Below are 22,518 nucleotides of genomic sequence, written 5' to 3'. Positions count from 1 at the left end.
ATTGAAAAAGATAAAAGTTTAAATTAGTATTGGTTTTCATTTGTCTATGTCAGTGTTTCTTAAATTAGGGTCGCATCCCAACTTGGGTCACAGACAATGTTTGAGATGGGTTGCTACATGACTTCATAGTAAAATTAGCCAAGTTCATGCAAGTGTGATTTCTCAGGCAAAGAAAATACTGAGCTCTTTTTAGCGTAGAAAGTACGTGATCTAAAATGTAGCCTATAAACAACTGCTTTGATGCATCGCTGTGAGTTTTGGTTTCTATGGTATGGAAACATAATTAATATTCCCAAGATGTGCTCACTTTTACACCCTATGAATGAACCAAATTGTGGTAACTGACAGCAGACACATGTATAAGAAAGGCCAAGAAAGAGGAGGGAATGACACCAAGAAGCTTTTGAGGTGAAGAGAACATGGAGCTAGCTTGAAATGTCAAAATATAAGTCATAGGTGCCACTCAAGGATACAACATTTTCTTGGTTATTGTTGGAAATGGTGTGATGGGTTGGGGTAGTTGGGTATGGTGGTGAGTCAATAGGTGGGTGTGTATATATTGGCATGGCAGTATTGTATGCTAAACACAGTTTCTGTGGCTATGGACAATGGGTCAGCGGCTCATTGTTTATTCACCATTACAGCACACATTGAATCCAAATCTGTAATTGAGGTGCAAAGAAAATTTTGTATTACATTCATTTTGCCTCTTTGAAGAAGAATTCCTTCTTCTCACACTATTTTAAAGTTTTTTGATAAGTTTCAACCTACTGGTAGTGTGAGGAACATGTTTGATGGACCATGGAAAATTGTAAGAACACCAGAAAATATCAAAAAGGTAAAACAGGCTGTGGAGCGCAGACCTCTGCATTTAGCACATGGTCATCAGTAGCACTGCACATTTCAGGCAGGGCTGTTCTGCAGATTTCTCATCAAGAATCAATTCTTCATCATACTTTCACCCATATAAAATTCAAACGGTGCACAAATTTTCTTAAGGAATAATTTAGCTATATGACTCAACTTTTTATTCAGTTCATTAAATTGTTAAATGAAAACCAGGATATGGTGAACAACTTATGAACTCATTTAGAATACCAATTTTCCTCACCTCCCACCCATTTCTAATACTGATCAGTTGTGAAAACATCTCAATAATATATAAAAAAAGTCTTAGTCTCTTTCTTTGAAAGATTCCAGGGTACTTAACATCTCAGAAAAGGAGTGGAAGGCAGCCATGCATAGAATACATTCTAGCTCCATATGTGCAAAGCATTCAATCATTCAACTTAAAATATTCCATCAAGCATATTTACAGTATCTTGTTTAAAATTGCTCAAAATGTATCCAGGGCAAGACTCAACCTGCGAACATTACAGTCAGGGTCCAGCCTCACTGTGGCTCATGTTCTGGAGTGCACCAAATTAACATTATGTTGGACAAAAATCTTTGAATGTCTGTCAGACAGCCTTGCTGCCACAATCACTCCAAACCCATTAACAGCTGTGTTTGGTGGACTCCTTGGTGGGCTTAAAGTGGAGAAGGACAAATTGATTGTAATTGCTTATACCACACATCTTGCACACAGACTTCTCTTGCTCAACTGGAAGAATCCCCCCTACCCACTCTTATAAGTCAGTGGATAACTGATGTTCTGTACTATTTGAAATTGGAAGAAAAAATTCACTTAGAGGATCTGATCAAAACTAAACAAAATCAAAACTGGCAAGATCTAATTAATCAAATCTTAGAATAAGCATTTATATCAGGAGAAAACAACATTCTCCTTTCTTTCCTTGTTGTTGTCACTCCTCTCTTTTTTTCAGTTGGGGGTTGAATTCTGGTTTGTTAAGTTTGACTTGATTGTATGGAATGTTGTTTTCTTCAAATAAAATCATCCATCCATCCATTATCCAACCCGCTATATCCTAATTACAGGGTCATGGGGTCTGCTGGAGCCAATCCCAGCCAACACAGACTGCAAGGCAGGAAACAAACCCCGGGCAGGGCGCCAGCCCACCACAGGGCGCACACACACACACACACACACACACACACACACACACACACCAAGCACACACTAAGAACAATTTAGCATCACCAATGCACCTAACCTGCATATCTTTGGACTGTGGGAGGAAACCGGAGTAGCCAGAGGAAATCCACACAGACATGGGGATAACATGCAAACTCCACGCAGGGAGGACCCAGGAAGCGAACCCGGGTCTCCTAACTGCGAAACAGCAGCGCTGCCCACTGCGCCACCGTGCCGCCCAATAAAATCAATAAAATAATAATAAAAAAGAATAAGGTAGTGTCAATGGGCTATCTCATTTGAAACGCATTGTTTTGAAAAACGTGATGCTATTTAAAACAAAGTAAATAAACTGCATCGCTGGGTCATTTTTTGACTACTTTATTCTTTCTCCAGGACCATGAGGCAAGTGGGTAATGGTAAGTGACCATTCATATGGTCCTTTCAAAAATCATCACCTGATCGCGCCACAGCCTTAAGAAAAATGGATTTCTCTCAGCTCTACAGATGCTTACAATAAGAGTTTACACTGTCAGCTGTAGAACTGTTTGAAGTGGTAATTATTGCTTTATTACTAAATATTTGCTCTCCGTTGTTCTCCTTTAGTAATATTCATGTGAGAAATGTGTTTGAATGGAAACAAAAACTATTACTGTTTTTTTTATTACTATATGGCTATTATTATTTGTCTGTGTATGGCTCCACTGCCATTGTGGTAATAAGCCTCCTCTTCGGTGTCCTTATGTGGGTCCTCATATCAAAAAGTTTTAGCACCCCTGATCAATTTAGTAAGTAAGACAGTCAGGGGCCAGTCTGGAAAACTGAAAAGTGCTTATTCATTAAATCTAATGCTGTGGTTTGAAAATGTGTATTTAATAGCATGTAGAAGGGCCATTCACTTAAAGTACTGTATATAATGTATATATAAAAATCTTAATACATAATTCGCCAGTCTCCTCACTCACTCACTCACTCACTCACGTCTGTCCGAAGCCGAATGCGCAGTCGCCTTCTGCGCAGCTGCCCGAAAAACCTTATGAGACCGACATCGCAGCAGGTGGCGGATTTACAGCCGTGAAAATTCAAAGAGAAAGGCGACTTTGACCGACATCCAACCCCAACATCGCGGGAGGTGGCGGATTTACGGCCGCAAAAATTCAAAGAGAAAGGCGACTTCGATTAAAGCTCTAGAGGCCTGAAAGGCAATTTCGACTACAGCTCAAGGCCTAATTACGCATTCATTCAATACACCTATATCAGGTTTGTGGTGCTTATACTTATTATATATTATACTATTCCACTTGTGCCCATTTCATCTTACGTTATCGAAATGGGCTCTTTGTCTAGTAACTAAATAAATCTGGAAGTTTGACTCTGAACAGATACTGTATTTGTATAATAACTGTATAAACTACATTATATTTCTATGGTATGTTTCTGTTTACATATTATCGTTTGCACATAAGTTGGATGTCTTTTAACTGAAATATATTTGCAATTATTGTGCAGTGTGGAAGTGGCAGTACACATAAGAGTAACAAATAAACACAGTTGAAACAGTACATGTGATACCTGAACATTAACATGCAAAAATACTCTCCTTTCTTGCATAATGCTAGTTTTATTATTAGTTGGAGGTGGAATTCAGCATTCAGTCAGCAACAAAGTTCAGTGCATTGTTTAAGGCTAAATAAATTGTGAACAATCGCCATTATGCTCATTGTATTATTAAACTAAATGTATTTGTGGTGTTAGTATTTAAAGACAAAGATGGATCCTCAGAAGCAGAATACAATATGGTACTGTAAATTCCCAAAGATGGTGTCGAGTGTCTTAAATTGTTTTTTAGAAAATACATAAGTGAGCATTTTTTTGTATTTTAAAGATGTATGAATATTTGAAATTCCACAGATCATTGTAAAGGACCCTATATATTGCACCAACATAGAAATTGCTGTTTATGTTTGAACTTTTTTCATCTTGTCACCTATTAACACATTTAGGGGTCTAGCACCCCAAATGAAATGTTTCCTTACTGAACGTTATTTAATTTGAAATGAAATATATCCTTTTGTTTTAACAGGACAGATCAGAGAGAAATTTACATTTGCATTCTGCTCCTAACCTTCGACTGTGTCCTGATCTACAGGTACGTCTGTGATCTCCATCTTGTCACTGCTTTTTGGCCTGTAGATGTTATCCAGAGTGAATTCATCTTGGTATCCCTCACCAACCATTTGGATCACACTATCTTCATATTGATTGTCAACCACCAGAAGGTGCAGAGATCCACTGTAACGCTGGACTATTGAAGGAGTAAATGAAATTCCAAACTCTGCAGTCTGTCCAGGAGTCAGAATGAGGGAGGCAGTGTGCGTATTTCTCACTGAAACAAACAATTAAGATTTCTCTGTCATTTTGTCAAATGTATAATGTTTAGGTTTCCACACTTATATAACATGAAGTTTTACCTGAGACCATTCTCTCCTCTTCTCTACGATTAGGCGTGAAGTAAACACACTGGGTGCCTGGGGCTGGATTCAGAATAAATACTCCATTCTCATCCACTAGATCAATGTTTATCTGTGAATAAAGACAGTTGCTCACTGTTTTCCTGATTTTCAAACACTGTGTATATTGTGTAGGCCACTTTCCCACAAAGCCACATTAATTCCAGTAGAGTTAAAGAAACTCTTGATCAGGCCTCAAGAGTTGATCAGGTGTTATACATGCTAATTCTTGAGTGTGCAATTCACTAATCTTAGTTTTTTACCAAAACAAACACTTATTCCTGTACTGTAGGACAATAATGGAACGCTAAATGCTCCATCACATGACAGGCTGGGTGTAATAGATATTTTAAGGAACGACCTTCGAATGTAGAGACTATCCTGCCATCTTTAAAAAAGAAGAAGAGATGTCACTTAGAGAAGTTATTTCTCACGGCAGACAACAGGATAATCAAGGTGAATGGTGTGGCCTGCTCTTCTTTGCAAACTTTAAAATCTGCCCTGTTGGTTCTTGCATGCTTTTTAATTTGTAGATGAGCATTGGCTCTGTTGTGTTCCTGTCTTTGAATTACATATGTGATTCTCCTTCTACCTTTCAATTTACTGTTTAGCTAAATCCAAATCAAAGTGGCGGACAACTGGAGTGCATTACAAATGAAATACTAGCATTGACACACTCACACTTTATTCCAGAATGATGGACATTCTGCATGGCAGTGTATCAGTGGACTGTGACAGGGTACAGAAGTAAACACTGATGTTCTGATGTGTGCAACTGGCCATCAACTGAGGGGCACGGGATCTGATTGTGCTCTGGAGTGTGAGGCAGTGGCCGATTCAGATTGTGCATACGCTTCATATGGTAAGCTTATGTTGCCTCTTACCTGTGCTGGAAGTGTGCCTTCATTCTTCAGCACTAATGGTTGCTTCTCTGTCTGGCCCAACAGTAGACGACTGAACAGGACGAGTGGGTTTCCACTCCTGGTTCGGATAACAGGGCGCAAGACCGTCACTTGTGGCAGATTTCCATCCCCAGTAATATCAAATGTTAGGCTTTTGGGTCTTGAAATGTTGCTGGAATAAAACAAGTACAGCAGCTCCATAATACCGGCTTTAAAAATAATAACTTCTTTATTCCTTAATATTCTGAGATCTTCGTAATCCAAATCAGGGTTTATAATTGGTCAGATTTATCACTCAAGCATCATGCAGAAGGCATAAACCAGTACTAAATGGGTGCTAGTCCATCGTAGAGCCCCTTTATGCTGACAACCACAAAGCACCTACATAGAACTGGCAGGTAACTTAACACGTATATCTTTGGCAGGCAGGAAGAAAATAGGAGGACCAGGAGAAGGCAGACACAAAGATAATATACAAACAGACACGGAACACCTTAGTAATGTCAGTATCATAGCAATAGAATATTTCATTACTCCAAAAATGCCTTCAAGCAGAGCAAAAAGGATTTTCAGTAGGTCCTCAAAACATAATTATAGCACTCTGTAAATGTGCTAAAACATTTGAAGAATGTGAAGAACCGCCAGTCCCTTGACATGTATAGCATGTATTAGTAATAGACTGTTTTGTGGGAACTGTGACTGAAGATTAAGAACACCCTATTCCTTGTTTTCATTATTTTATTCAAAAGAATTAACTTTTTAAGCTTGCATCTTGTGCAAAATTTTTAAAAAGTCATCCAAGGAAGCATGAGAAATTGAAAGAAAACTGATCCAAATTCAATATAACGAAATAAAGGGAGTGAGGATGTAAAGAACTGTTAAAATTTATGAAGGCTTAGGTATTTAAAAAATCAGAAGTGTACTCCCCTCGACTTTCACGTATACTGAGATAGAGGAAAAGGTCATCAGAACCACTTCCAGTTGCACAATATTTCTCAAATATCATATCTCTTTGTTTCTCAACATAAGTAATTGATAATATCAATACACAATTATTTATCTCTATTTATAATCAAACTTTATATTAAAATGATATTTTCGCACTTAGGGAGGTCGAAAACGTTGGTGGAATTTCTTCATGATTACATATGCGTTGCCTACATTACGTGCAAAGTAAAAAGAGTTATAGTCACCTAAAAACACAGAAAAAGTGTTAGTATTATATAATATTTGTTGCAATAAATTGCTATAGGTAAAACTGTATTTAGCTACATTTAATTATGATATTGATTGTTGGAAATAAAAAAAAATCATAACATTAAATGTATTACCAGGCACACGACAGGTATTCAGAAGGAGATGTGGTAACTTATTGTTCCCATTACATCTTTATAGTTACATGGTATGTTCAATGTTTACACGTTATTGTTATACTGATGATGTATAAATTAAAATAAAATTAATAATAGTTATTGAAAGAATATTCATTATATTGAATACAGTTTCTAATATCGTGTACACAGTTATATTTCTATGATACAAAAAAGTTGGATGGTTTTTTAAATAAAATACTACTTCCAGTTGAACCATTTTTCTCAAATTTCTTTTTTTGCTTTTTATCATTATAAATATCTATACAAAATTTGAATCATCTATCTGTAATTATAACCATAGTTTACTTGAAAATTTGCAAAAGTATTCACTTAAAGTACCACTTCCGATTGCCAGAAGTGGCCCCAAAGGTTGATAGGATTCTTTATTTTTGATATAAAGCAGGTGTACAAAATCTTACTGACCGAGGTCAAAGTCTTTTCGACTTATCGTGTTTACACACAGATACAGAGACAGACGCAGTGGTAGTGCTGCAGCTTTGCAGTAAGGAGACTGTGGAAGATTGTGGGTTCGCTTCCCGGTTCCTCCCTGTGTGGATAGCGCTTTGAGTACTGAGAAAAGCGCTATATAAATGTAATGAATTATTATTATTATTATTTCAAAAATGGTATTTTTGGACTCATGAAGGTCTAAAATGTCAAAATCTCAAGGTCAAATTTTTCAGGATTCCTATACTTTCTCTATACTATGTATACGAGAAAGTAAAAACAGAACACAGACGAGGTGAACCATGAAAATAACTAATAATAACACACAACTGAGCAAACGTGACATTTTATAACATCACCATTTTAATATTTATAGTTTGTTGCAACATGGAGATATCAGAAACACAGTGCTGTAACATTAAGCATTCTAACACACAAAATGGTGTGTTTAATTAAAGAAAACTGAATACCTGAAGTATCCTTCAACTATGGCTTCAAATATGCATTGATAGCTCTGCATGGTCTGAGGGGAGAAGGTCACAACTGCAAAGGAGTGCGAGTGGCTTGGAATGGTCATCTTGGGTGGCTCCACTTCAAAAATGTCAATGATCCGTGAGGCAGACTTGGAAGAAAACATATATATGTGTGTCATTACAACACTAAACTTTTCTTGTTGCCAACTACTAATTTCCCAGGGGAAATTTCTACAGAAGCTCAGTCAAGCAATGTGACGCCTTTTATTGGCTAACTGAACAGATTACAATATGCAAGCTTTCGAGGCAACTCAGGCCCCTTCTTCAGGCAGGTTGTTGTATAGAAATTTGAGTTCCCTGTGTTTATATCTACACTAGGAAAGAAACAAGAAATATAACACAACTATTGCAACAACCATCCTCAAACACGCACAAGAATTACAAAGACGATGAATAGAAACTTCAGACTTGGCTACAGATAAGAGAGCAGACAAGAGAGAGTTGGCAAATGAATTCATACTTGAGAGTACACCATCCACCATCAGTTGACTTACTTTGCTGGAAATGGGCTTGACGTAAAGAGACACATCACAGGGGATTTTTCCTGAGTTGATGATTTTAAACTGGGCTTTGGCTTGCCGCCCCACCAGGGTGTTGATAAAGAGAAATTTACTTTCATCTTCCACAAAGATCCCACCTGAGTCAACAGTCTGCAGGCATTGGTACAAGTCAATGTTCTTACAGATTCTCTGCTCTTCAAAGATAGATGGGATGTCATGTACAATGATCCCTGGTAGAGAACAGTACATCAGAAATAAGACACAAGGTGTAGCGTGCAGTCTTTCAAGAAAGTTAACTGCAGTTCATAAAATGACAAAATCATTGACGATTTAGTACAACTACAAAATATAACAGGTGATAATGACAGGCTAATAACATTAAATTTGAACCTGAAAAAGAAATAAAATATAATAATCATTAACGGTGCATTCAGTTAGTAATGCTGGAATACTAGCTGTGTTTGGTCTTTAGGACAAAAATCAACCCGAAGACTCCCTAGCAGTTTTCTATATTTGTGAACTTGGAGAGCGTCAGCAAACTCTTAAGAATTACCCAGGGCAGAGGACGTGGACGTGTGCTTGCTGCCCCACTGGCTTTCTTAAGAAGACACTGGTGATATCATATCTTAGCCATATCACTGCCATATGAGTCCTATTAATCTTTGTCTTGAGAAAACACCTTCAGATTAACAATGTTTTTAGTGAAAACTTCAAGCCTTGCCCTCCGTTACTGAGGTGTTTCACCTGTTCGTTGTTGAACTGCAGCTTTTGCTTCCTTTCGACGTCTCTTCACCTGTGGTGTTTGCTCCATGCAGGTCTTTCTTAGTGAGAAGTGAAGTGCATGTAAGCACAGAGAAAATGTAAAAGTGATAGCATGCGCCATCTAGTGGCTGTGGTTGAGCGCGACAGCTCCATACGCACACAGCTCTTTCGTTTATGTATGTCTAATTAATTAGTGAACTATGAATATATTCCACCAAAGAGACAGAAATCACGGCGAAGCAAACTCATCACAATTCATGAAACTCAAAGTCAGAATCTGTACCTAAGGCCCTTACCTGAGATTTTTCAGGGGTGATTTTCTTTTCAATATACAGTAAGTTATTTTTTTAACAAAGTTCAGAAGGCCTCCAAACACAGTGCTTACCCTTTTGTATAATGGCTGTGGTGATCTCACATGCTGGCACACTCTTTCTCCTGCTCCTACCAGCCACCACATTCCTGGCACACAGGTTTACGTTGACCAAAGAAATTATAAAAAATTAACCACTCAACAAATTATCAAGTGGAAAGTAAAAATAACTAAATTTGTACAGAATCTGATATTCCTTAGGTCAGGTTATCCAAATCACTTATGACATAACTAGTGACAAGGACACATTAATGGTCATGCGGATACCCGTGTAACTCTCTGGCAGAGCTGGGCAACTTTTCAACCCTTTCAATGAGTAAATTTATTTAGGTTGAATGTTGCTTTCTTCACACTATTAAATATTAGAACATCTCAATCTATAAATGTTTCTTTCTCTTTCTTTATTGACAGTCAAAACTGAATTTGTAATGAAACTTAAAAGTTTTAAACCAGAAAAGAAAATTGAAAAACAAATTGTATTTTGCCAGAAGTGAAACCCACACCATTAGTACATAAGTTTTCATCTCATCTCCAACCTTCTTCTGCATGTGCAAAAGCATGGAACAGTTTATTAAGGTGCAGAACGTGGAAATGGAGGGTGCAACTAGAGAGCAAATACCTACGGGCACTTCACTGCTGTTAAACTCCTTTGGCCTAAGTATGTGGAAGCCGGCGACCAACTTACGGAGTTAGGGAAAAGTGAGCACAGATGGTGTTACCCATGGTGCTACCTGTCCCCAAATGTTGTCAATGTAAAGGTAGGCAGTGCAATAATATTGTGAAAATGGACCTTCGGGTGCTGAGGAAAATGAGCGCAATTTCGTCAGCAAAGTAACCATCAGGGAGCAACATTTCAAAAAGCTTGAAAAACTATAAAACTCTTGTTATTATATTGAGTTGTGCATGTCGCAATTTCAAAATCACATGTGAAGTGAATTTTAGATTTCACATAACTGTATGCTAAATGAAGCTGCTGTTTTGTGCATCACCATTTATTTATGTTGTATTCAGACAGTTCCGAAAATACACAGAAGTATACATTTTATTAAGTTAGACATTCTGTTAGTCCCCTGTAGAGCAAATCATTTTAAATGGTTAAAAAAGAAATTAAGGGCTTCTTATTTTCATAAAGAGAACAAAAATTAAGAGAATAGAATGATAAAAAATAAATGTCAGTACACTAAAAGTTATAACTTCAATAAGAGTTTCTGTGACATACATGTAGTACTTAGGTATTGTACCGTGTTAGCCATTGTGAATGTAGTGAAAAGCCAAGCAAAATGACACCTTTTATTGGCTAACTAAAAAGACTACAATATGCAAGCTTTCGAAGCAACACAGGCCCCTCCTTCAGAAAGGATGTAATACATGTGACATACAGGGAAAAGTAAAATAACTGTTAATAATTTCTGAGTTTGAACACATATAGGTGAGGGAAGCCACCTAAATCAAGCAAAATGTTCCACTTACAGCAAAAATTAAGTTCTAATTTTGGAACTGTTTAGAGCAAAATTCAAGAACCTGAAGTCACCGCGACTCTTTCAAGAAGATCAGTTTGAGATCCCCAACACAGGCAAATCATGTTACAGACATTTATACGTCAATTTACGTCACTGTTAGCTGAGGCAATGCAATTCAACAACACTGTTTCAATTGAGTTAGCCGTGTCTCTCTTTTTTCTTTATCTGTGCATTGTTTGAATTTGGGCTTCATTGCAATAAAAGTTTGAAATATGAGATTACAGTATTAACACCAAAGTCTGTAATCAGGCAGTTCATTTTCTTTAATCGTTTTGCCGTGCTCATTATCATTTTTTGTTGTCAATGGCTACTGTAAGAATGGAGTCTTTGAGACGTTACATTTACCTGGTACACATCCTTCTGTCACAAGCTTGTAAGGAATTCCATTAGGATGATCTTCAGGATCTCGATCCGAAATGTCGATGGCCAATAATTCTTCACATTTCCCGACTTGCTCCATTACACATTCCACTGTTATTACTTGTTGACCTCCGACTGGAATTGTTCCAAATCCTGGGGATACTGTGAACACTCCCAGAGTGAATCTTATCTGCGTGCAGAAATTAAATTACTCTTTAAAATAATATACATGTGCCGTGCTGAGGCACAGATGGAAATGGTACATATCTATGATCACCCCATGACAAAACAATTATTAACTTCACAAATTCAAGAGTAATGTAAAGATCCTTCACAGATGGACAACAGTTAATCTTTAGTTTTACCTTAGAGGTCATTATTCTCCAAATTCTTCTTTTTGACTTCTTACCTCTTGGTCTCCTTAATGTACATCACACTCATTCTCTGCCCTTCATTCTATATGCCCAAAATCTCCTTAGCCTGTTTGCCCTTATGCCATAACTTAAGACTTCTGTGCCAATCTTTGCTTTCATCTCATTGTAATGCTGTAAAACCTTAATTGCCCTTTCTGTTCCTCCTCATGTTGCTGTGTGTTGCACCTTGATCAGATGCGTGTTCCTTCCATACACCTTATTGCTACTCACAGGAGTTGAATACACTTCTTTTTAGTGGCAGAAAGTCTTCTTTAAAAGGCCTAACATGGAACATCCTCCAGACCTTCTCTGAATATTTCAGTACTGCTACCAGCACAGTTTTAACTTGGCATATTATCTTAAGCACTGTCATGCATATGCCTCTGAGGATCACCATCCAAGCTGTTCCCAGGTATGTAGTACCACCCAGGGCCGAGAAGGGGCACTGCCGCTAACAGTCTTGTCATGTTTTTCATCCACATCCCAGAGAAAACGCCTAATGAGACAGTCTTGGGCCTTTAAAAGGATGGCCACCTGATGACCAAAGAGATGATCCAGTGAGAGAACCTCCTTTTCAAGTACATGCGTCACCGGAACAAGCCTGAAAAATTAGGTTACTTTGTTACATGACAGCTAATTTTGTTGTTATTTCATGCCATTGTGTGTTATTTTTGTTTGAAAGCAACATTACCAAACATGGAGGACTGTGTTGGCACCCCAAACTGCTCTTTGCTTCTCGACCCTTCTTCCCTCAACCACTACACCATTTACTTCTGTCTGTACACGTTTGGGAAAGAATGGAAGAAATTGTTTTAATGACCATGACAGAATAATTATCAGAAGGAAGTAAAATGAGGGTTTGCACCTAAATGTGTTTACTGAGAAGCTGGTGTAGGAGGAAAACAGGCATCCCAGCTGGGAAGGAGGATGGTTTCTTACCCTGATGGGAGACCAGAGTCAAATGACAAGGGGAGGACTTCCTTAATTTTTCCAGGACCCAAGAAACTTCTGGAGTCATTCCGTAGCTTCCTGAAAGCACTTCCGGGTCATGGAGAAAGTAGGCAAGTCCCCGTAACCCCCCCCCCCCCCCCCTCGCCCCGACAATGCCTTCTCTTGATCCCCAGGGACACTGACAGGGCTGTACTTCCAGACTCCATCCCTCAAACACTCCTGTGGGTGTCCCGGCTGGGTTCCCATATGAGGACCACTGCCTCCTGGCATATGGGGGATGGAACCGCTCCAAATCCTTGGTTTTTCTCAGTCCATCCATTATATCATGCCGACCTGACGGAGTTATTTTTCTGTTCCATCTGCCACTCTATCTGTGTTTCACCTCTGGCCTCTCATTCGGGTAAGAAAAAATCCTTCCTCCTGGCGAGGATGCCTGTGCTCCTCCTGCATTGGATAACACTGGGGAAGAAGCTATGGAGATTGACACATAGTCTGAGCGGCAATGGACTTGCCATTTCTGGGATGACCTGAGTCCTTGGCATTGAGAGGTATGCACACAGATATCTTTTTTTTCTTAAACCTAGCAATGAACAATTTGAACAAGCCATTTATTAATGGAAGCTGACCACCAATGATCTTCTCAGCAGAGGGGACCACCCACTGAAGCTTGATTTTCAAGACAGGAAGGGTGGAAGGGAACCAGACAGTGATAGGCAAGGTTAGTGATGGCCAAGCAGAAGTTCATTAAGATGGATTAAGAGATGCTAAGCTTCCTGGACTGCGTGTAGGAAGAAGATTCTCTGTTGTGCTTTATGATGGGTGTGATGTTAATGTTCTCCTCTCACTTCATTGGTACTGGTAATGATTGTCCACAGTAACTTAAATGACTCCACCACAGACACAGTTTGACCACTGATTTCAATAGTGGGGAACCACAGAAGGTTGTCTGTAGAAGTTAATTAGCATTTCCACCATCTTGATGCTAATAGTTCCACACTGTTTTAAGCAAACCATTCTTCAAGATGGCCTACATCTCTTCTGTAGCAAGTCTCATTATTATTAGACAATTACAGAACTTAAAGGATAAATTCTCTGGCACAGAAGCCTTGTCTTTAGTTTGAGCAAAGTTCAGATGAACTCCTGATGCAAGATTTTCAATTAAACATTATAGCTGCCATAACATAACAGTCCAACTCATGATGTGGACAACAATGTACTGCCCAAGCAATGATTGTCTTGGCTGGTTAATTTATTCACACACATCACACAAAAATAGAATTTCTAAATACAAAAAATAATCAAATATGATAATTTGAAAATAAAAGTCCATTGGCTCATATCTACAATTATTAATAAGAACGACTGAGCATCTTTTCTAGTTTGAAAGAATCCACCTTTTCTTCAAAATGAAGTTGTAAACATCTGACACCCAATTACCTTTGTGACCTTCTCTGTCTTCTCCACTCACACCACAGATTTGGTTTCACTGCTACATTTCTCCATCGTCTTCAAGGTTATTGGTATTTCATTTTATGAAACCACAGCTGAGCTCTCCAACAAAAGTAGCTTTCATTTCACACCTACTCCATGTACTTGGAGTCCATTATTATCTCTCGCGGTGCTCCTCTCAGTACTTTTTAAAGTGATTCACATCCACCACATCTTATGTTTCTTTTGAATTTTCTCTTTCATTCCATTTGTGTTCTTTTGGCTTCTTGAAACTTCTACCACCTTCTCTCCTGCTTGACATTTGGTTTCCTTGTCGATTGCTTCATTACTGTCTTTCTCTGCTTTTTCACTCCTTAAAGCTCTTTGTTCAACTCTTAACTGTTTCCATCATATTAGACATCCACATAACCTAACTATAGGTTGATCTAAGACGGCATTTGCTTTATGTTGTCAATATTAAAAATATATTGAAATCCTGCCATGTCATTTTCTAGTCCGCTTTATCCATAGCAGGGTCACAGGGCACAAGGCAGGAACAAACCCTGGCCATGGTCCCAGTCTATAACAGGGCAATCACATACACACACCTACACACCAGGCACACACTAGGACCAATTTAGTATTGCCAAGTCCAATAATCTGCATGTCTCTGGACACAAGCAGAACATGCAAACTGGTCTCCTTACTGCGAGGCAGCAGTACTAACCCTGTGCCACAGTGCCAGCTTATACTCAAATCTGTTACGTGTGTCCACTTTAAATTTCTGCTCCATAACAGAATAAACCTACCTGTGCGGTGCCCATGTCTCTCTGAACAGACTCGCTGCGCTTAGATTTGCTGACAGACACAGATTTTCCAGACACAGATCCTTCACGTGAGCGAACGCGTTTGTTGCCAGGACCACTGAGGAATAAAGTCACACACAGCAAATTTGTTAATAGCCATTCTAGCAATATACAATATATTAAGACATATTAATGTAAAGCTGATTTTTCCTCCTTTACACAACTTATGTGATGATGACATAAACCTGAACCCTTATACTTCTAAAAACTCACAAATCTGGTAAGAACACAGAGTGAAAGTCCTTTTGGGTAGCGACTGGTTAAGCTGTTCCAATCTGTTACCTAGACATTTTCTAAAAAGCTGTCAGGGTCGCCATTTGAGATACAAGGCTTGGTAGTTTGTTGAAGTTTGATTCTCACATCCCCATTGTGTGAAGACTTGCTCCATGACTTCCAGCTCAAATGCATGTCCCCTTGACTTCCACCAATGGTGTCGATGAAATGATTCAGTATTTAACTGAAATCAATATGATGGATCAGATTTATCACAAGGGTGGCACAGTGGCGCAGTGAGTAGCGCTGCTGCCTCACAGTAAGGAGACCTGGGTTCGCTTCCCGGGTCCTCCCTGTGTGGAGCTGGCATCTTAGAGTCTGCATGGGTTTCCTCCGGGTGCTTTGGTTTCCTCCCACAGTCCAAAGACATGCAGGTTACATGCATTGGCTATCCGAAATTGTCCCTAGTGTGTGCTTGGCGTGTGTGTGTGTGTGTGCGCGCCCTGTGGTGGGCTGGCGCCCTGCCCGGGGTTTGTTTCCCACCTTGCGCCCTGTGTTGGCTGGGATTGGCTCCAGCAGACCCCTGTGACCCTGTAGTTAGGATATAGCGGGTTGGATGATGGATGGACAGATTTATCACAAGTTTACCAATTCAAAGAACAGATTTAGTCCCTTCTCTGCTGTAGCCATAGGTTTGTAGTGTGCCACTGTTTTATTCCACACATTATGTTATGAGGCCATAAAGATGAAACCAGAGTGGAAAATGTCAGAGAGAGATGGACAGAAACACGTGCAGGACGCACAGGCAGGCTATTTCACAAGTGCTGATGTCTGCTGATCGATATACGGTCAGGGTCACAGTCTGCAGAAGCCATGAGTGATTAGAACAGAGGAAGGTGTTATTTGGGCACAGTCCAGAAATAGCATAGACAGCTCAGACGGCAGTTGCCCATACCTGGCAAGGTTTATAACAAATTCTATGAATATGTAAATATATGAGTGTTTATAACGGTAAGGATCCTTCACGAAGCCTGAAGCCGTCTCCATGCCACTGACCACTCTGCTGGATTCATCAAGCACTGCCCACTGTGATGATTGTACTGTTCTGACGGCTTCTCTCTGACCTGGACATGTATGTATAAATACATTGTAATTTGGGAGTGGAAGCTACATTTTAAAGGAAGTTAAATGCATATATCTTTTTTTGTACCATATTGCTCTCATCTGATTATTATTTCCACTATGATTACAAAAGGGATGAGTATAAGGCTGTAATAATAAAGAACACAATGGCAGGGAGCAAGTGTCCCCTGCTGAGACCCCTGCACAGTACCAAAAAGGCTTGTTTCCTTTGACCTATCAGTAAATTAGAATCAATGACTTAATTATAAAAGAGAATGCGTTATCAGTGCCTCTGCAGATTCTTGATGACGCCACCTTACATAGAAGAACTTCATCTTACATGTCCTCTTATATTCCTGCTTATTAACCAGCATGCAATCCGATTCTGTAAACTACTGCCTTTGCCAAACGGCTTGTGGAGTTGGAATCATATCACAGGCTCTCTGAAAGTCTAAGTAAACTCTGCCCTTTGTTACGCTCAGATTGAATGGAGGAAGTAATCATTTCTGAGCAAACATTTCCTTTAGGGATTAAGAGTTCTCAGAGTAAAAACAGAGGCCTTTTACACAGATAATCTTAAACAACATCAATTCCAAATCAGCTACCAAGCTCATGAAGCAAAAATGATAAGATTTCTAATCCAGAAAAGTCCTTAATAATTTAGTTTTGTTTTTTTATTTGTGATGACACAATACAGATCTTAAAGTTTGGATACTTGTTTAACAGTCTTATATATCATGGTCACCATGTTGTCATGGGTCACATGGCACATGATCATGTGATTAGCACACATGCAGCATCATAATTATAAAAAAAAAAATGTCAGAATGTCCTGAAAAGGAGATGACCCAACAGAAAGTACCAAAGACTGTTGCTAGGGCCTTAATTGGGAGACCAAAATGATTGAGTTGACAAACCAAAAAATAGAAATGAAAAGACGAGAAAAAAGCCAGGAGTCAAAACCAGAGATCATTGAAATGCAAAAGGGAAGAGAAGCTCAAGCTGAAGAGTTTGTTTTATCCTGTAGGTTAATTGTGTCACAACTGTCACATGCACAGAGATGACACTGCATGAAATGCAATTTGGATAACACGTCTAGCACTCATCATTCCAGTGGTGAACAGGGAGAAATGAAATGGAGGCAACCGGGAAAATGAAAAATGCTGTCACATGAAAACAGAAAAATAATAACAAAATAATAAAAAATAACAACACACTGCAGAATCAAAATAATTAAAATCACAGAGAGAAGCACATAGCATCCAAACATACAAATTTGCAGCACCCATGCAAACAAGCACAGAAAATGTTAGCGGCAATGTGAAGATAACCCCTAACATCACAATAAAAATATATATAAAGAATTAAAATAAAAAATCATAACATTCCACATACAAACACAAGAAGCAGATTATGACACAATGCACTAATCACACTAACACTTTCTTTTTTCTTTGCTACTCCACTGGTCCACTCAAACAAGTCCAACAACTTGACTGGATGGATCTTGGATTCCCATTGCCGACTGTCATTTACAATTTCCTTTTCCTATAAGTAGGCTTCTGGTTCATTTCTGATTATATTATTATATATATATATATATATACAGTTAGGTCCATAAATATTTGGACAGAGACAACTTTTTCTAATTTTGGTTCTGTACATTACCACAATGAATTTTAAATGAAACAACTCAGATGCAGTTGAAGTGCAGACTTTCAGCTTTAATTCAGTGGGGTGAACAAAACAATTGCATAAAAATGTGAGGCAACTAAAGCATTTTTTTAACACAATCCCTTCATTTCAGGGGCTCAAAAGTAATTGGACAAATTAAATAACTGGAAATAAAATGTTCATTTCTAATACTTGGTTGAAAACCCTTTGCTGGCAATGACAGCCTGAAGTCTTGAACTCCTGGACATCACCAGATGCTGGGTTTCCTCCTTTTTAATGCTCTGCCAGGCCTTTACTGCAGCGGCTTTCAGTTGCTGTTTGTTTGTGGGCCTTTCTGTCTGAAATTTAGTCTTCAACAAGTGAAATGCATGCTCAGTTGGGTTAAGATTAGGTGACTGACTTGGCCATTCAAGAATTTTCCACTTCTTTGCTTTAATAAACTCCTGGGTTGCTTTGGCTGTATGTTTTGGGTCATTGTCCATCTGTATCATGAAACGCCACCCAATCAATTTGACTGCATTTAGCTGGATTTGAGCAGACAGTATGTCTCTGAACATCTCAGAATTCATTCGGCTGCTTCTGTCCTGTGTCACATCATCAATTAACACTAGTGTCCCAGTGCCACTGGCAGCCATGCACGCCCAAGCCATCACACTGCCTCCACCGTGTTTTACAGATGATGTGGTATGCTTTGGATAATGAGCTGTTCCATGCCTTCTCCATACTTTTTTCTTGCCATCATTCTGGTAGAGGTTGATCTTGGTTTCATTTGTCCAAAGAATGTTTTTCCAGAACTGTGCTGGCATTTTTAGATGTTCTTTAGCAAAGTCCAATCTAGCCTTTCTATTCTTGAGGCTTATGAGTGGCTTGCACCTTGCAGTGCACCGTCTGTATTTACTTTCATGCAGTCTTCTCTTTATGGTAGACTTGGATATCGATACGTCTACACCCTGGAGAGTGTTGATCACTTGGTTGGCTGTTGTGAAAGGGTTTCTCTTCACCATGGAAATGATTCTGCGATCATCCACCACTGTTGTCTTCCGTGGACGTCCAGGTCTTTTTGCGTTGCTGAGGTCACCAGTGCCTGCTTTCTTTCTCAGGATGTACCAAACTGTAGATTTTGCCACTTGTAATATTGTAGCAATTTCTCAGATGGGTTTTTTCTGTTTTCGCAGCTTAAGGATGGCTTCTTTCACCTGCATGGAGAGCTCCTTTGACCGCATGTTGTCTGTTCACAGCCAAATCTTCCACATGCAAGCACCACAACTCAAATCAACTCCAGCCTTTTATCTGCTTAACTGATAATGACATAATGACGGACTTGCCCACACCTGCCCATGAAATAGCCTTTGAGTCAATTGTCCAATTACTTTTGAGCCCCTGAAATGAAGGGATTGTGTTCAAAAATGCTTTAGTTGCCTCACATTTTTATGCAATCGTTTTGTTCACCCCACTGAATTAAAGCTGAAAGTCTGCACTTCAACTGCATCTGAGTTGGTTCATTTCAAATTCATTGTGGTAATATACAGAACCAAAATTAGAAAAAAGTTGTCTTTGTCCAAATATTTATGGACCTAACTGTATTATTAGTTGTATGGAGGTCTCTGCTGGTCTGAAGAAGGTTGCCGTTTCAAATTCCATTACTGCCTGAAGGGATCCTACTCCGTTGGGCTCTTCAGCAAGGCCCTTAACCCGAAAATTGCTCTGGGGCACTGTACAATGGCTGACACTGCACTCTGACATCCCCACAGGTCATGCGAAAACACAATTTACCCTCAAGGACTGAAAAAGTATATTAAAAAAAGTTATACTCTCCCTTATTTTACATGGGTAAGGCGTGATGAGGGTTTTGCTCTTTGGATTTAGAAGAATGCATTGCCCATATCTGTTACAGTCACACATTTACCTTTTTTTCTGAGGCTGGCCAGGTACGTCTTTGTTCATCTTAAAGATTGCATACTTAATTTCAAACTCGCCCTTGTTCTCAATTGTGAAAGTTCGTATTTTCCTGGTGCCATACATCATGGAGCCAAAGTTGAGGTCGTTGCCTGGGACGCAGGCGTATTTAGTGAAGAGGGACTGGACAGAGAGCTTCACCGGGATACTGGCAATGGTCTCTCCACCTTCAGAGATATTTGGCTCAATTACCTTTTGAAGAAAAATACACTTACTGGTTAGGCAAATATATGTATATGTAGTGTGTATTTTTTACTTTTGAATTTAAACCACTGCCTAATGCATGCACATATTATTTATTTTTTAATACTGACTGACTGAGCCCAGAGGTGTTACCAGGAACTGTTATTTAAATAAGACAGAGGAGAAGCACAGTTTGAACTGGTAGGGAAAAAGAGACTGGGCCTGGTAGGGAAAGTCCCCAATATTTGTCTGAAGTCATTCAGTGTCACCATGGTGTGTGTTAATGTGTTTCAGGCCTTGTTCCAGCTATCTGTGCAGAGTGCGGTGCCCCTGGGAAGCAACTCTCCAACAGGGTGCATCGCTGGCATGGAGGACCTTGGTTTAGTGTATTTACCTACCAAGCACTATATGATGAGAAAAGCTCTTAAAAACAAACTCAGTACTTCATCTTTTATCAAAATACTAATTGAAATTTAGCTCCCTCAGTATTCAGATTGTGCAAATCCATTCAGAGTAAGTCATGTCATGAAATTTTTAATAAATCAGTTAGCATTACATAGAAAGTTGATTAAATATTTAATATAAATACAGCAAAAAATATATTGACAGCTAAAGTGTTTATAACGGATCTGTGAAATGTTAGCAGTGATTAAAATACACATTTAGTCAATAATAACATTTCTACCTGGCAGCGCAAGATAGGTTTGTTCTCAATGGACACCTCTTTGCGAGAACGGAAGGTGATCTGCACTTGGGCCGGCCTGTCATTCGGGTTTAAGGCGCCCTTCTGTGGCTGAATGGTGAAGTGAGAGTTCAGTTCAGGCATTCCTGCCTCAGTGGCCTCCAGTAAGAAACTGAAAGATACAACAAAGACACTGTTAGGTACATCAAACTTAGGAATGTCTATATTTAATGCAACAAATGTCCTTATTATATTATACTAAACTAGCTGTGCCACCCGTCTGAGATGGGTGTAATCAACGTAGACCTCAGAGTTAATGTCTGCAGTGCACCATGCGAGGCACGTGTCTCTGTTATATGCTGTTTGGTATGGGATTTGTGATATGCCATCTGTAAGAATGACAAGTGCAATGCATTTTATTACTAAAAACATTGGAGATTTGCCAACTTTTGGAATGACAGAAACATAGCAACTGGATGGACACACAGACCCTTATCATTTTATTAAGGTGGACTATTTTATAAATCAGTTTTTCAAATAGAACACAGTGGCATAGATGGAAACTGGTTAATGATTAACTTGTACAAACATTACAGAGACTTTCTTCATGCAGAGAAACATGGATACTTTATACAGAATAAATTACCAAGTAGTGTGGCAGACAGTGGTACTTTGAGATACATGAAAAGGGATTGATGAGGTATGCTGGGCTAAATACGAGGGGGAGTCAAGCTGAAGTTAGAAAATGGGATTTATCAGAAAATGGAACGAACCTTAACAGTACTGATAATGTCATTTCTCATTGTAGTCTCAACCCTTCTCAATGCACTTGCGCCACCTGCCTGGAAGTACCTGGATTCCAGCAGAATAAAAGGTTTTGTCTTGTCCTCGCAACCACTTGTGCACCCAAGTTATTGTCGAACACTACATGCCGAGGGGCACTACAGTCACTACTGCAAGTTACTGTGACTTGCTGGAGACCAACATGAAGCCTGCTATTTGATTCAAGCGACGGCGACTGCTGTCTGAAGGAGTCCTTTTGCCGTAAGACAATGTCTGGCCACCCACACACTGCTATGAACACCAAGGCTTGTCTGGTTTGAGGTATTGCCACATTTTCCTTATTCGCCAGATTTGGCACTGTGTGATTTCCACCTTTTTGGACCCCTAAAAAACATCTGGGTGGTCGTCAACTCAAGTCAGATAAAGACGTGAAGAAAGCGGCGCAGGAAATAAAACATGCATGAAAGAAATGGCATCACTTATACAATATTAAATAGCGAACGGAGCGGCTGCATGCTCGATTTGACTTCAATACTCAAACAAGTTATTTTCCAAGGAAATTTATGTCATTTAATATGTATTTGTTTTAAAATATAAAATATCATGGTAAAAACAACTGTGCTCTATTACAAATTCAAGAAACAAAATTTTGTCTTGGGGGTGGCATTTCATCAGACAAAGTGCTGTGTTAATTTTGATCCATGTAATACAATTGAAAAATTAGATTACTGGCTTTCAATAACAAGAAATGCTGCATGCGGGCCCTTCTAAGTGCTCAGTCCTCTTTTTAAAAGTTCACACCCCTTTTGAATTTTAAACACACCCCTTCTCTTCTCTTAGGTTTGCCACGCCCCATTCTTTGAATTGTTGCCGCCCACTTCCACACACGACGTAAACCGCATGCATGCTCTGTCAAAAGTGCGTAGCCTCTTTGC

The 22,518-nt window shown here is 39.2% G+C and overlaps 1 protein-coding gene across 2 annotated transcripts in view; it reads right to left on the bottom strand.

Annotated features, from left to right (window-relative positions):
• hydin (HYDIN axonemal central pair apparatus protein) overlaps window positions 1-22,518 on the bottom strand; it is a 365,478-nt gene that overhangs the window by 274,121 nt on the left and 68,839 nt on the right. For both annotated transcript variants that reach the window (XM_051931627.1, XM_028809423.2), the window contains exons 30-38: window positions 20,804-20,972; window positions 19,886-20,127; window positions 14,914-15,028; window positions 11,298-11,502; window positions 8,295-8,530; window positions 7,738-7,889; window positions 5,430-5,619; window positions 4,507-4,618; window positions 4,161-4,421 (exon numbers count right to left, since the gene is read on the bottom strand). In XM_051931627.1, coding sequence (XP_051787587.1) covers window positions 4,161-4,421; window positions 4,507-4,618; window positions 5,430-5,619; window positions 7,738-7,889; window positions 8,295-8,530; window positions 11,298-11,502; window positions 14,914-15,028; window positions 19,886-20,127; window positions 20,804-20,972 — 1,682 coding nt within the window. The remainder of the gene's footprint in view (window positions 1-4,160; window positions 4,422-4,506; window positions 4,619-5,429; window positions 5,620-7,737; window positions 7,890-8,294; window positions 8,531-11,297; window positions 11,503-14,913; window positions 15,029-19,885; window positions 20,128-20,803; window positions 20,973-22,518) is intronic.

This window comes from Erpetoichthys calabaricus, chromosome 9 (genome assembly GCF_900747795.2).
Source record: "Erpetoichthys calabaricus chromosome 9, fErpCal1.3, whole genome shotgun sequence".
In the NCBI taxonomy this organism is placed as follows: domain Eukaryota; kingdom Metazoa; phylum Chordata; class Cladistia; order Polypteriformes; family Polypteridae; genus Erpetoichthys; species Erpetoichthys calabaricus.
The sequence above is the reverse complement of the archived record's forward strand: the minus strand, read 5'-3'. Positions and strand labels throughout refer to the sequence as shown.